Source organism: Mus caroli, unplaced genomic scaffold, assembly GCF_978045245.1.
Source record: "Mus caroli unplaced genomic scaffold, Mus_caroli_1 scaffold_10, whole genome shotgun sequence".
NCBI classification, from domain to species: Eukaryota; Metazoa; Chordata; class Mammalia; order Rodentia; family Muridae; genus Mus; species Mus caroli.
Window position 1 is genome coordinate 53,950,862 of NW_028227265.1, and position 13,888 is coordinate 53,964,749.

General features: G+C 38.0%; 1 protein-coding gene across 1 annotated transcript in view; it reads right to left on the minus strand.

The window, feature by feature from the left end:
* The window catches only part of Iqcm (IQ motif containing M), a 513,003-nt gene that overhangs the window by 197,667 nt on the left and 301,448 nt on the right, over positions 1-13,888 (minus strand). Inside the window, exon 11 of the mRNA XM_021170291.2 lies at positions 6,723-6,867. Coding sequence (XP_021025950.1) covers positions 6,723-6,867 — 145 coding nt within the window. The remainder of the gene's footprint in view (positions 1-6,722; positions 6,868-13,888) is intronic.

A 13,888-nucleotide genomic window follows, 5' to 3' on the forward strand; every position in this document is an offset into this window, starting at 1 on the left:
CTAGGTTTAGCCTGGAGCTTATAAACGCCTTGCTCTAACTATTATAGGTCCGTAACACCAGATCAACACATTTTTAACTTTTAATTTATTTGTTTATCTTTTGAATCTCCACACTGTCTGTTCCCTTTTGTCTACATTGTCACTAGCAATGACAGGAATCCCAGGTTCCTGACTCCCGATGACGCATGTCAGAAGTCATCAAATCTCCTGTAAACTTCTCACTTTTCAGCTTCCAATCCACATTCTAACCACTGGGTTTTTCCATTACACTTTGAATTTCTGATTTGGAAATAGAGTTAAGAACAGTATCTACATTTTGCTCACTGACTTCACAGCAAAAGAAGAAGAAGAAGAAGAAAAACAGAGCTCAAGAAACTCCTATCTGAATATGAATGGCTATGCCAGATCTTCAAAGCCATCGGAAACACATACAAATTAATATTTAATGTAGGTATGTGTTTTTCTCTCTTTTCAAATCTACAAACTAAAGCTGCTGGATTCAGAGCCTATTCACATCCACTGTAGAACAGAATCCGAGGCTCTCCTGTTTCTAGACATTTTGACTCAGAAGTGCCAGTATTTGCATTTCATTGCCTCAAAGCTTCTCCTAGCAAAGGGCTTCAATCTGTTGACTTCTGGACACTAATCCAGAAGTCTTGGGGACTTAAGACCCCTGCAGAGTGGCCCTCAACCCCTGCTGGTATGGAGGGGTGGGGGGAAGGGGTTGGCAATTGATGTATGAAAATCTAGTTTTTGAGAAACTTGGCTTCATTATTTTTATGAGTTGCCATGACAGTGTGTTTTTTTTTAATTTCCATCCTGTCCCTACTGCATTTTTCTATGCCATTAAAGATACTTTATGGAGTCAATTTACTTTCACATAAGTTTGCTGTGCTTGAATCCTTTTCTCAGGATTTGTTTCTCTAAAGGCCTAAAATTAAGACACAGAGAATGTCCTTTTGTTATTTACATAAATATATTTTTATAAAGATCCATGTACTTTTATTAATTTCTCCTTCACTCATCCATATCTTTAGTACCATCCTTTCATGACTATGCAGTGCAAATACAAACCTTCTGCAACTCACTGGCAGAATTAATGAACTGAGCTAGTTAGCCAGCTTCAGTAAACACATAACTGAAATTATGAAAATTAATACAGTTTGAAATTCTTGAAATATATCTTAAAAGGTTTACCAGTATTTGCCAAATACAAAAAATAGCAATAATTGTATAGAAAACAGAAAAGAATTCTATAAGAAACATGACAAAAATACCTTGCAAATTATGTGGACTCTAGGTATAATGTAAGTGAAGGTTATTCATAATTTTTTTTAAATTATCCCTTTAGCTATTCAGATTCTATGTTGGACAGAGTGCCATCTGTTTAATCAAATGCCTTTATTCTGTCTTTTGTTCATGCCAGTCTAACTAAAGTGATATATATTCATAAACTGCACCATTGTTCTTTGTCTGTAATCTTCTAGTGCCTTCTCAACTTGACTAGGAATCTTAACAAGAAACACATAAAGTTATCCACAGACATTTAAGATTTTTTCTCAATAATCTTGTCAGCTAAATACCACCAGAAGTCAGAATGGAAAAACAGATACACATGGGGTGTGCATGTGTTCCTCTGTATGTGTTTTCAAACTAAAAATAAAATAAAATTAATGAAATAATAATAATAATAAATTTAAAATCTGTAATTACAAGTCAAGAGTAAAAGTTACGTAGGTAGGGATAAAATTAAAATAAACATGTTACGATAAAACTTAAAAAAAAAAAAAACATAGTGACAGAATTTGAAGTACGATGATAATACCAGGCCAAAAACAAAAAAGGGGTGAAGACATTTAGGATATGAATGTGATTGTGAATTCTGTGGCTGAATACTAAAATAGACTCTTTCATGGTGCCTCTTAGGGATGGCCAAAGAAGTACTATCAGTGTTCTGAATAAAGAGTAGAAGAGTCATGTGGTCTGAATCTGTGGGAGCAACACACAAGGGTTTCCCATGAAGCAACACGTCTTGACCCACATCAGAGCATACCTGCTGTTGAGTAAGGGTCATTCTTGTTAAAGACCAAGCATGCTGGAGAGAGGAAGTAAAACAATGTGGATACATTGTGGTTATTGCGGATGCCATCTTAAATGTTCTCATCTTGGTTAGTTGGTTAGTGTGTGTGTGTGTGTGTGTGTGTGTGTGTGTGTAAGAGAGAGGGGGTGAGAGGGAGGGAGACAAAGCAATGAGAGCCTGGCATGGGGGGGGGGGGCGGGGATGGGATTCCCCCTTTTTAACTTCAGACTCAAAAAGTAAACTTTGGGCCTTGATCAGTAACTTGTCTTGGTCTTGTTCTTCTCTTAGTCTTGCTTTTCTCTCATCATCTCTTCCATACAGCTACAGCCTTCCTCTCTGGAACCCAGTTCCTGCAGCTGCTGACAGCTACATGTGGCACCTGGAACATGGGACCTGAACATGTAAGGGCCGACTGAGGGAAACACTGACTCTGTAGAGCGCCACAGAAAACATAAGAAGATGGTATCTTGCATGGTAAGCAGCATATAGTATTCATGCTAGCACTGGCCTTAAACTTTTTGAAACTGTTGCTGAAGGGGTGACAGGATATGGGCTAAGTTGGGACCCAGAGCTGATCCCACTTAGAGGTTGACAGTGGAAAATTCTAAAACATGCATTTGTCCGCAGCCTTCAAGTGCTGCTTCATGTGAGAGAAGTAGGGTGTGAAGAACAATTACTAGAAGACTTTTCAGATCAGATAGATTCTTGCTGCCCATGGTTCCATGGAGAAAGAACTTTGATAAGAGAACCTGGGAGAAAATTGGAGAAGCTCTGAGAAACACCCAGGCAGATAACGTCACCCTCTGCCTCTGGGCGATCATAAAAGATGCTATTGACAAAGAGACCTCACAGGCATCAGATAGTGCCCAGGTAGAACTTGAAGAATCTGAGGAAGAATGCCTGCCAGAGAGGGCTTTCTCAGAAAAGGGCCCTCTCAACCCTAAATTAGAAAGGTATAGAGAGCCTAATGATGAGCTAATTTTAGATGAGGAGGCTGATTCAGAAAAAGGAGTTGCCAAATATTATGATGAGGATTGGTCTCCTTTCACACCTTCTGCTCTGCCTATGGCCTCTACTGCAGGAGGTGCTACTCAAATGGACATGCAAGTAAGTAATTTAGAGTTTGAAATTAAGTTGCAGAAGTTGACTAGTGAGCTAAAATAGGTGTCAAGTACAGGGAAAAATAGCTATTCTGAGATATACCAATCACCGCTAGAAAGAGCTGTGAGTCAGGCTCTCAGAAAAGGGCAGGATACATCTGATGTGCTAGCTTTCCCTATAGTTGAGATAATTGACCAGCAGAACAATAGAGTCAGACACTATCAGACTTTGGAGTTCAAAGTGATAAAGGAGTTAAAAACAGCTGTGGCACAGAATAGCCCTACAGCTTCTTTTACACAAGAATTATTGGATACTGTGATGGAGTCTAATTTAATCCCCCAAGATTGGAAGACTCTATGTAAGGCTACCTTGTCAGGAGGAGATTTCTTACTTTGGAGTACTGAATGGCATGAAGCCAGTAAGAGAACTGCTGCTTTGAATGCTCAGACAGGTAACCTAGATTGGCATATTGACATGCTTTTAGGAGAAGGTCAATATGAAGGCAATGCTAATTAGATTGGGTTTCCTGTTGGAGTGTATGCACAGGTTGCAATGGCTGCCTGCCATGCTTGGAATCAGTTACCAACTAAAGGGGATCTCAGTGAAAATTTAGCCAGTATTCAGCAGGGCCCTGATGAGCTTTTCCAGGACATTGTGGATAGGCTACTAAAAGCAGCTAGTAGAATTCATGGAGATTCTCAAATAGAAAATCCTTTTGATACAAAATAGCTTATGAGGTTTTGGACCTTTACCTGCAGAAACTTGGGGATTTCTTTTAGGACAAAGCAGTTCTACTGTAAAAGGACTACAGATTTATCCAGATGGTATAGATAATAATTATGAGGGAGAAATTAAAATTATGGCTGCTTCCCCTCATGATATTATAACTGTACCTGTTAACCAAAGAATTGCTCAACTTATCTTAGTTCCCCTGCATCCGCTACTGTCTAGATTTATTAAGAGTGAGAAAGGACAGAGTGGCTTTGGTTCCTCTGATGTGTAGAGGGTTCAATCTATTACTGGTAAGAAACCTAACCTTAAATTAATAATTGAAGAAAAAAGCTTTGAAGGATTAGTAGATACTGGAGCTGATGTAACATTTATTAGAGGACAAGATTAATCCTTCAACTTGGCCTTTGTCTGATACACTTACTCACCTTCAAGGAATTGGTTATGCCAATAACCCAATACAAAGCTCTGAACTTCTAACCTGGAGAGATGAGGAGGGCAATTCAGGACAAATTCAGCCTTATGTTATGTCAAATTTGCCTATTGCCCTCTGGAGAAGAGATCTCTTGTCACAGATGGGCCTTATAATGTATAGTCCAAATGAGGCAGTAACTAAGCAGATGCTAGGACAAGGATTTTTGCCTGGTCAGGGGCTAGTAAAGGAAGAACAAGGCATTAAGACATATGAAAGTCTTAAGCCTCACTCTAACTTGGGAGGATTGGGTTATTTCCGTAATGACCACTATCTTGCCTGCATCCCATGCTGATAAAATTCAATGGCTTAATAATATTCTGGTATAGGATGATCAGTGGACTTTATCTAAGGAAAAGATAGAAGCCGCCTCTTCGCTAGTGCAGGAGCAATTAGAGGCAGGGCATTTAATAGAATCTCAGTCTCCTTGGGATACTCCAGTATTTGTTATCAAGAAAAGACCCAGTAAATGGAGATTCTTACAAGATCTCAGAAAGGTTAATGAAATCCTGGCATCTATGGGAGCTTCACAACCTGGGCTTCTGTCTCCGGTAGCCATTCCTAAAGGATATTATAAAATTGTGGTAGATTTGAAAGGTTGTTTCTTTACGATTCCTTTGCACCCTGAGGATTGTGAAAGATTTGCTTTCAGTGTTCCTTCTATTAACTTTAAGGAACCTATGAAAAGATATCAATGGACAGTTCTTCCTCAGGGCATGGCTAATAGTCCTGCCTTATGTCAAAAGTTTGTGGCACAAGCCATTCAGCCTGTAAAACAGCAATGGCCAATGATATACATCCATCGTTCATTACACAGATGATGTCTTGTTAGCAGGAAAAAATCCTCAGGACTTGCTTTTATGTTATAGAGATTTACAGTAGGCCTAGGCAAAGTCTATTGTTCTGCCACATCTGTTGTTTCTTCCAGGATGCACTACTGGCTCAGAGGCTGAACCTGTTTTCCTGATGCAATCCTGACAAAGCAAGGAGAGACTGGAGTGTTGGGGGATGGACTTCCCCCTTTTTAAATTCAGACTCAAAAAGTAAACTTTGGGTCTTGATCAGTAACTTGTCCTAGTCTCATTCTTCTCTCCTCATCTTTCCCATACAGTCTCAGCCTTCCTCTCAGGAACCTAGTTCATGTAGCTGATGGTGGCTACAGAGAACATTGATACCCATAAAACCTTAAAATGATCCTGATTAAGTATAATTTACTTGTATCATTCATTTTAATTCTTAAAAAGATTGGTCTAGTAATACTACCTAAATAACACTCAACTAACTAAATACAAATTTAAAAAAATGATAAAAAAGTGTGTCCTAATTTTTATCAGCAGAATCCATAATAATTTGAAGTAATGTGTGGTTTATTCTGCTCAGGGTACTTTAACATTTACCTAGTATTACAATTTAATATTTATTTCAGGAGTAGCCATCCCGCCCCCCAATAGGAAGAAAGTTACTCATTATAACTCTCAAGGCCTCCAGTCCTTCCATAGCCACTTCAAAGTTCCTGACTTACGGCTCAGGCTAAACCATTCATTTAAAATCTCTTGGAAATTGTGTCCCAGTATAGGGAAATGCCAGGGCCAGGAAGTGGGAGTGGGTGGGTTGGTGAGCAGGGGAAGGGGAAAGGGGATAGGGGGTTTTTGGAGGGAAAACCAGAGAAGGGGATAACATTTGACATGTAAATAAAGAAAATCTCTAATAAAAAAATCTCTTGGAAATACAATTAAAAAAAAAAAAGTGTCTCAGGCTGTATGTCACTTGGTAGAGTATTTGCCTGGTAAGGATGAAACTCTGGGCTCTTCAACACAGCATAAAAACAGGCATGGTGATAAAACCTGTAATCCCAGCACTTGGGGGGTGGAGGGAGGATGAGTTGGAGTTCCTTGTCATTCATAGCTACAAGGAGAGTTCAAAGTCAGCCTAGGCAAATGAGAGCCCTAGAGAGAGAGAGAGAGAGAGAGAGAGAGAGAGAGAGAGAGAGAGAGAGAGAGAGAGAGAGAGAGGAAGAGAGGGAGGAAGAGAGAGAGAGAGAGATTCTTTTTCCTTATTTTCTGATCTCTGGAGCAGCTCATATATCCTCTATGGAATCTGATTCTTTATCTGTGTTTCCAACACTTTCCCTTTAAATTTCCTTTGACACTTTGTATAGCCAAATAAGGATTCTGTTGTTTACAAACAGAGACCTAATGAATTAATCTAAGTACACAGCATGCCACTTTAAAATGCAAATGGAAATATAAAAGACAATCTCCCTTCCATTGCTAGGAGTAGATATAAAGTAAGATTTGGTTCTAAACCTAGCACCAAACAAGAAGTGACTGCAATACTTACATTTTTTTCTATCCATCCATTCTTCTAACTCTCCAAAGTATATAATCTGTCTTGTTCTCCAAAGACCAAGTCGGTGTCTAACACGGTGGATTAAGCACTGATACATTTTTATAACTGTTTTCAAATTTGGCCCATGATACAAAACCTATGAAAAGTAAAAACATACCATAATGTTCTTTATATATTTCTGTTATTTATACCCATTTAGGCATCCAGAGTAAACAGCTTAGGTAAAAGTCATCCTTGAAAATGTTGTGCAGAGAAATATGCACCCACAGTGCACTGTCCTCTGAGCACTGACAGCCATTCCCATCAACAGACCTTCTGTGCTGGGTAGTTTCTTTGTTATTTTGATACAAGCTAGATTCATTTAAGAAGGGGAAACCCCAATTGAGAAAATGCAACCATTACACTGCCTGTAGGGTACTGGGACATTTTCTTAATTAACTATTTATGCAGGACAGCCCAGCCTACTAGAGGTGCAACCACCCATGGTGAAGTAATCCTGAGTGGTATGAAAAAGCAAGTTGAAGAAGCCATGCATAAATCCAGGCCTTCTGCTTCAGTCTCTTCCCTGACTTCCTTCAGTGATAAAGTGGAGTCATGCTATGTAGACAAAATCATACCTCCTTCACAAGTTGCTTTTGGTCCTGGTATTTATCACAGTAAAGGAAAGCAAATTAGGACACCTTTCTTGCTGTAACAGACTGAATTCCTGTGAACTGTGAGCCAAAGTAATCCCTTCTATTTTACATTGTTTTTTTGTCAAGTACTTGGTAACACTAATAGAAGTAACCAATAGAGAATATATGAGAAAATACTGATTAAATTCTCTAACACTATTATACAAAATTTAACGTAAATTATTGATAAAAAAATTCAATTTGTATTTACATTATGGGCAAATCTACACTATCTTCTTGGGTGCTTCAGTCCTTTTTTTTTTTAATTGTTTCTGTCATGTCATTAGCACAAGGACACTTAGTGGGAAGTGATTCCTCTATTAGCAAGAGGAGACCCTTCCCATTTACTACCCATTTATCTTTTACCAGCTGTGCAAGCTCTGGTCCTGTTTGCTTGTTTATCATTCTCTGTGCAGCTCAGGACTTTTTCAGAAAACTTTTAAGATCTGTATGTTTTCTTAACCCTAGTATCTATCTCAATGAATGATTTTTTGTTGTTTTTATTCAACTCTTAGAAACTGATGTGTTAGTCCCATTGAGGAAATATTACCTGATCTGCCAATCAAACCCTGTCTAAACACTGACATATGGCAATATCGGAGAGTCTTTATTCCAAAGCCAAAATAAAGTAAGGAGGGAAAGATACTTAAATGACTAAATCAATGAAATAAAATTTAAAATAACAAAATGAAATAAAATATTCTAAATAGCCACCTTAAGTTTATATGCACAAGAATACATTAAATATGCAAGTAACAAAAACAGGAAACACCAGTTGTGATTCTGATATCAATTTTTCCAGTCAGTGAAAATTTACTGATACTCTTGGCTATGCAAAGATGTAGAAGACACTGTCTCTTTCTTTGATTTGGTAGCTACCTCATAATTGGTTATTAGGTTATTGTCCTAGTAGAATACAATTCTTTGAGATTAGGACTTTTAGATGTCCATTAAATTGTCTACAAGGCACAGAACTTTCTTATGACTTATTTGGAGCCTAATGCACATTTTTAAAAATAATTAAGTAGAAGTGTATAATTGCACATTGGGATCAGGGGATTTTTTTTCCTAAGCATTCTAAAGTAGTCTTAGCCAAGAGTGTTGTTTCTGTGTACTTCTCACTCCCATAAATTTTTGAATCATTATTCTTGATGGTAATTAGAGTCATGGGAGTAGATATCATTGTTCCAGTAAATTATGTACAGTACAGAAGAATCCTATAAAAGAAAGATTGAGATGGATTCAAATCAAAGGCACATAGATCTATTCTATAAATACTAAAGCAGTAGCCAGAGCCTCTCTTTTGTCACTCTCTGCCCCTAACACATTGTTCAGAACACCCCATGCTCTAAGCTAAAAACTCATGTCATTGATCTACTTACTGTCACAAATTACATACATGGTATAAGCCTTGATTCATAATATGGTTTTCAACATGACTTTTAAGAACCCTCTTAATATGCCTCTTATCTTTAGCTTCTTCCAATTCCACTGCCTTCACAAGACTCCACCTGCCCCATAAGTGTTTCATCTCACCCAAGGCCGTTGGTATTATCTTTCCTAGTGCCTCTATGACTCCACAGCCATCTGACAAAATAGAACTCTCTACATCTCTGTATATTGGCACTGACCAACCCCTACACTGAACATTGCAATTTGGGTTAAATGACTGGCCTTGTTAATTAAGTATTCATAATTAAGTATTCATAGAGTACCTAAGATTTTTAAAAGTCATCTGTACTTTTAACTACATGAAATTGAGCCCAGTATCTAGTGACTATTATTATATTTAAAAAATGTACATTGTTGGATTGATGTGATTCTCTTTTAGTTAAAAATATTAAATAAAATAGGCTATATTGTTAAGTCAATGTTCTACAGGGAACTAGGAACCAAACATTGATATAACAAATCTATTCTATATGAAGTCAGTATGGGGTCCCTGAATAGGCTAAACAGAATTTGTTGTTTCTATAGATTTTGACACACAATGATGTGAGGTTATTAATGTTGGATCAACTTTCAAAGGATTTTATAAGCTTCAAAATATTAAAGAACTTTGACCCATATGTTGTCCATTGCTATAGCAACTTTAAAACTTAGATTTTTCAAAAGATTTTAAACACTTTTTAATCTAACCTTAAAATTTTGACCAATATCACCTAAGGACTAAAATTATTTAAGTTATAAATAAAATATTGATATTAAGTAAGATTTTTAGAGATATTACATTAAGAAATATTATTCTGTTTTGTGTTGTTGCAATTTTTAGGATTATTATATTGAAATTGGAAACTGACAAACAGATTTTTTTTTTAAGAAAAGAACTTTTTGAATGGTAGAAATTATGCTGGTCGAAATCTCCATGATCTTCTAATTTATGACTGATAGGATAATTGAATACTGTTTCATTATTTCCAAATATGTCCAACAATAGTGAAAACCAATCACTGTAGTAAACAGTGCCCATAGCAAAGATTTGGAAGTCTCCCAGTAGAGGGATAGCCACAGTACTGGCAATTATTCAGTAATTTTCTGTGCAGCTTCTAGAGCAGTATTTCCCTCAAGATTCACCAGTAGCAACCTTTCATATAGGCATGGTATTGAAAGCTTCATTTATTGTGTTAGACGCCTGTTCCTGTAGCATTTTGTCAGTACACAAACAACTTCAGCCACATTAATGAGGCAGCTATTTAATTCACAAAATGTCATGCCAGTGATAGAACAAGCACAACAAGTCAATGATCATAACAGAATTCATAACCAAATAAAAGTCTACAATATTTCTTCTATTGGCTCTGATCCCCTAAGGTACTTCCCACTGCTTTCTTCTCATCTTCTACTGACTTGGAGAAAGTCATTGGTCTTCATACCAGTCTCTCCTTCTAAGCCTCATCTTAGTTACAATGTTGCTAAACTTTCTGGATTCATTTTTGTTCCAGAGTTTATGAATGACTACTATTCTTTCTGACAGCAGGAAATAATACAATTAAATTATATAAGATATAAAAACTGACCACTAAGAACATTAAAGCTCTGCCTCAGTAGAAAACCATAGCAAACTTCTAAAATAATGTTTTATTGAATCGATTTATTTATTTCATAGTTAGTACTTGAGTAAAGAGAAAGACCATAGGTTAAACACTGTTTTCTATACTTTAAAACAGTAGCAAACAAGACAGGGGTTATAATCTAACTCAAACAGAGAATTTAAATACATAAAGAGATAGTGAACAAGAAAAATAGCAGATAATAAGACATATGGTTGAAATGCTAGAGACTGTATATGATATGTCAAGGCAGTATGTGCTGATAAGAATGCAAAAATTAATCTACAAACTCTCAATTAAATCATCAAAGTTGTGTTTCCTGTATTAATTAGTTGTCTCTTGGCTGTGATCAAATAACTGAAAAAAGCAAACTATGGAATGAGGGCTTATTGTTGTTTTTGTTATTATTATTATTATTATTATTATTATTCAGTCCCAGGAGAAGAAGTCCACAATGGAAGTAGGGGTATAGCAGTAGTTCCAGGAGGAGGTTGATCACCATCTGTCTACAGGGAAGGGGAGCAGGGATAGATGAATGCTAGTGCTCAGTTGGCTTTGTCCCTAGGACTCAGTCCATAAAATGGTAAAGCCTACATTAAAGGTGGCTTTTCCCACCTCATGAGCAGAAATTTCCTTCTGTGGTGAATTTACATCCTGTCAATTTGACAATATTACCCAGTGGCACTCATGTACATGGTATAGATGATCATGATGCAGAGAACTAGATAGAAGAATGTAGGAGTCAGCTCTGCATTGTAGAACAGGGATTGGCAGGGTTGGTTGCTTCAATGACTTAGAGTTTATGAGAAGAGGGGGAGGAGGAGCAGGAGGAAGAGGAATTGGGGAAGAAGAAGAGAAGGAGGGAGGGAAGGAGGAGATGAGAGGGGGAGGGGGTGAAGAGGGGGAAGAAGAGGAGGAAGAGATAAGGAAGAAGAGAAGGAGGAGGAAGAGAAGGGAGAGGAGGAGGAAGAAATTAAAAAGAGGAGGAGGAAGGAGGAGGGGGAGGAAGAGGAGAAGCAAGAGATAAACTTTTCCTTGGAAATATTTAAAAGTCAAAGTCGGTTCCAACTTAGGAACTTAGTCTGCACAGGTGGAAGGGTGCACCACAGAAGCTGACAGCTTCTGCAACTGGTGGGAGCCACAGAGCCACTGAGGCAGCACCCTTTTCGGGCCGCAGATATCTGACCATCCTCCAAGCCAGAGGACAGGTGTCCGCCTGGCTCGGAAGCCCTCTGCCTCAGGAGCAACGGGCTACATCTTGGTTCCCGGACTCCACCAAACTTAGGAACTTAGTCTACACAGGTGAGAGTGTGCACCACAGAAGCTGACAGCTTCTGTGACCTGCCAAAGCAACAAAGCTTCTGGGAAAGGTCCTGTTTTGGGCCTTGTTCTTTGGCTAGGAGGAGGTCCAAATGCAAGATATCTGTGCACCTTCCCTGTAAGAGGAGAGCTTGCCAGCAGAGAGTGCTCTGACCACTGAAACTCAGAGGAGAGAGCCTGTCTCCCAGGTCTGCTGATAGAAGGTAACAGAATCACCAGAAGAACAATCTCTAAACAGAGTCAACTATAACAACTAACTCCAGAGATTACCAGATGGCGAAAGGTAAACATAAGAATCTTACTAACAGGAACCAAGACCACTCACCATCATCAGAACCCAGCATTCCCACTTTGCCCAATCCAGGGCACCCCAACACACCCAAAAAGGTAGACCTGGATTTAAAAGCATATCTCATGATGATGGTAGAGGACATCAAAAAGGACTTTAATAACTCACTTAAAGAAATACAGGAGAACATTGCTAAAGAGTTACAAGTCCTTAAAGAAAAGTAGGAAAAACAACCAAACAGGTAGAAGTCCTTAGAGAAAAACAGGAAAACACATCCAAACAGGTGATGGAAATGAACAAAACCATACTAGACCTAAAAAGGGAAGTAGACACAATAAAGAAAACTCCAAGTAAGGCAACGCTGGAGATAGAAACCCTAGGAAAGAAATCTGGAACCATAGATACGAGCATCAGCAACAGAATACAAGAGATGGAAGAGAGAATCTCAGGTGCAGAAGATTCCATAGAGAAATCGGCACAACAATCAAAGAAAATGGAAAATTCAAAAAGATCCTAACTCAAAACATCCAGGAAATCCAGGACACAATGAAAAGACCAAACCTATGGATAATAGGAGTAGATGAGAATGAAGATTTTCAACTCAAAGGACCAGCAAACATCTTCAACAAAATTATAGAAGAAAACTTCCCAAATCTAAAGAAAGAGATGCCCATGAACATACAAGAAGCCTACAGAACTCCAAATAGACTGGACCAGAAAAGAAATTCCTCCCGACACAGAATAATCAGGACAACAAATGCACTAAATAAAGATAGAATACTAAAAGCAGTAAGGGAGAAAGGTCAAGTAACATATAAAGGCAAGCCTATCAGAACTACACCAGATTTTTCACCAGAGACTATGAAAGCTAGAAGAGCCTGGACAGAAGTTATACAGACACTAAGAGAACACAAATTCCAGCCAAGGCTACTATACCCAGCCAAACTGTCAATTACCATAGATGGAGAAACCAAAGTATTCGACGACAAAACCAAATTCACACATTACCTTTCCACGAATCCAGCCCTTCAAAGGATAATAACAGAAAAAAAACAATACAAGGACGGGAAACTCACCCTAGAAAAAACAAGAAGGTAATCCCTCAACAAACCTAAAAGAAGACAGCCACAAGAACAGAATGCCAAATTTAACAACAAAAATAACAGGAACCAACAATTACTTTTTCATAATATCTCTTAATATCAATGGATTCAACTCCCCAATAAAAAGACATAGACTAACAAACTGGCTACACAAACAAGAACCCAACATTCTGCTGCTTACAGGACACCCATCTCAGGGAAAAAGACAGACACTACCTCAGAATGAAAGGCTGGAAAACAATTTTCCAAGCAAATGGTATGAAGAAACAAGCTGGAGTAGCCATTCTAATATCTGATAAGATTGACTTCCAACCCAAAGTCATCAAAAAAGAGGTAAAATCCTCCAAGAGGAACTATCAATTCTGAATATCTTTGCTCCAAATACAAGGGCAGCCACATTCATTAAAGAAACTTTAGTAAATCTCAAAGCACACATTGCACCTCACACAATAATAGTGGGAGACTTCAACACACCACTTTCACCAATGGACAGATCATGGAAACAGAAACTAACAGGGACACAGTGAAACTAACAGAAGTTATGAAACAAATGGATCTGACAGATATCTACAGAACATTTTATCCTAAAACAAAAGGATATACCTTCTTCTCAGCACCTCATGGTACCTTCTCCAAAACTGACCCCAAAATAGGTCATAAAACAGGCCTCAACAGATACAAAAATATTGTAATTGTCCCATGCATCCTATCAGATCATCAT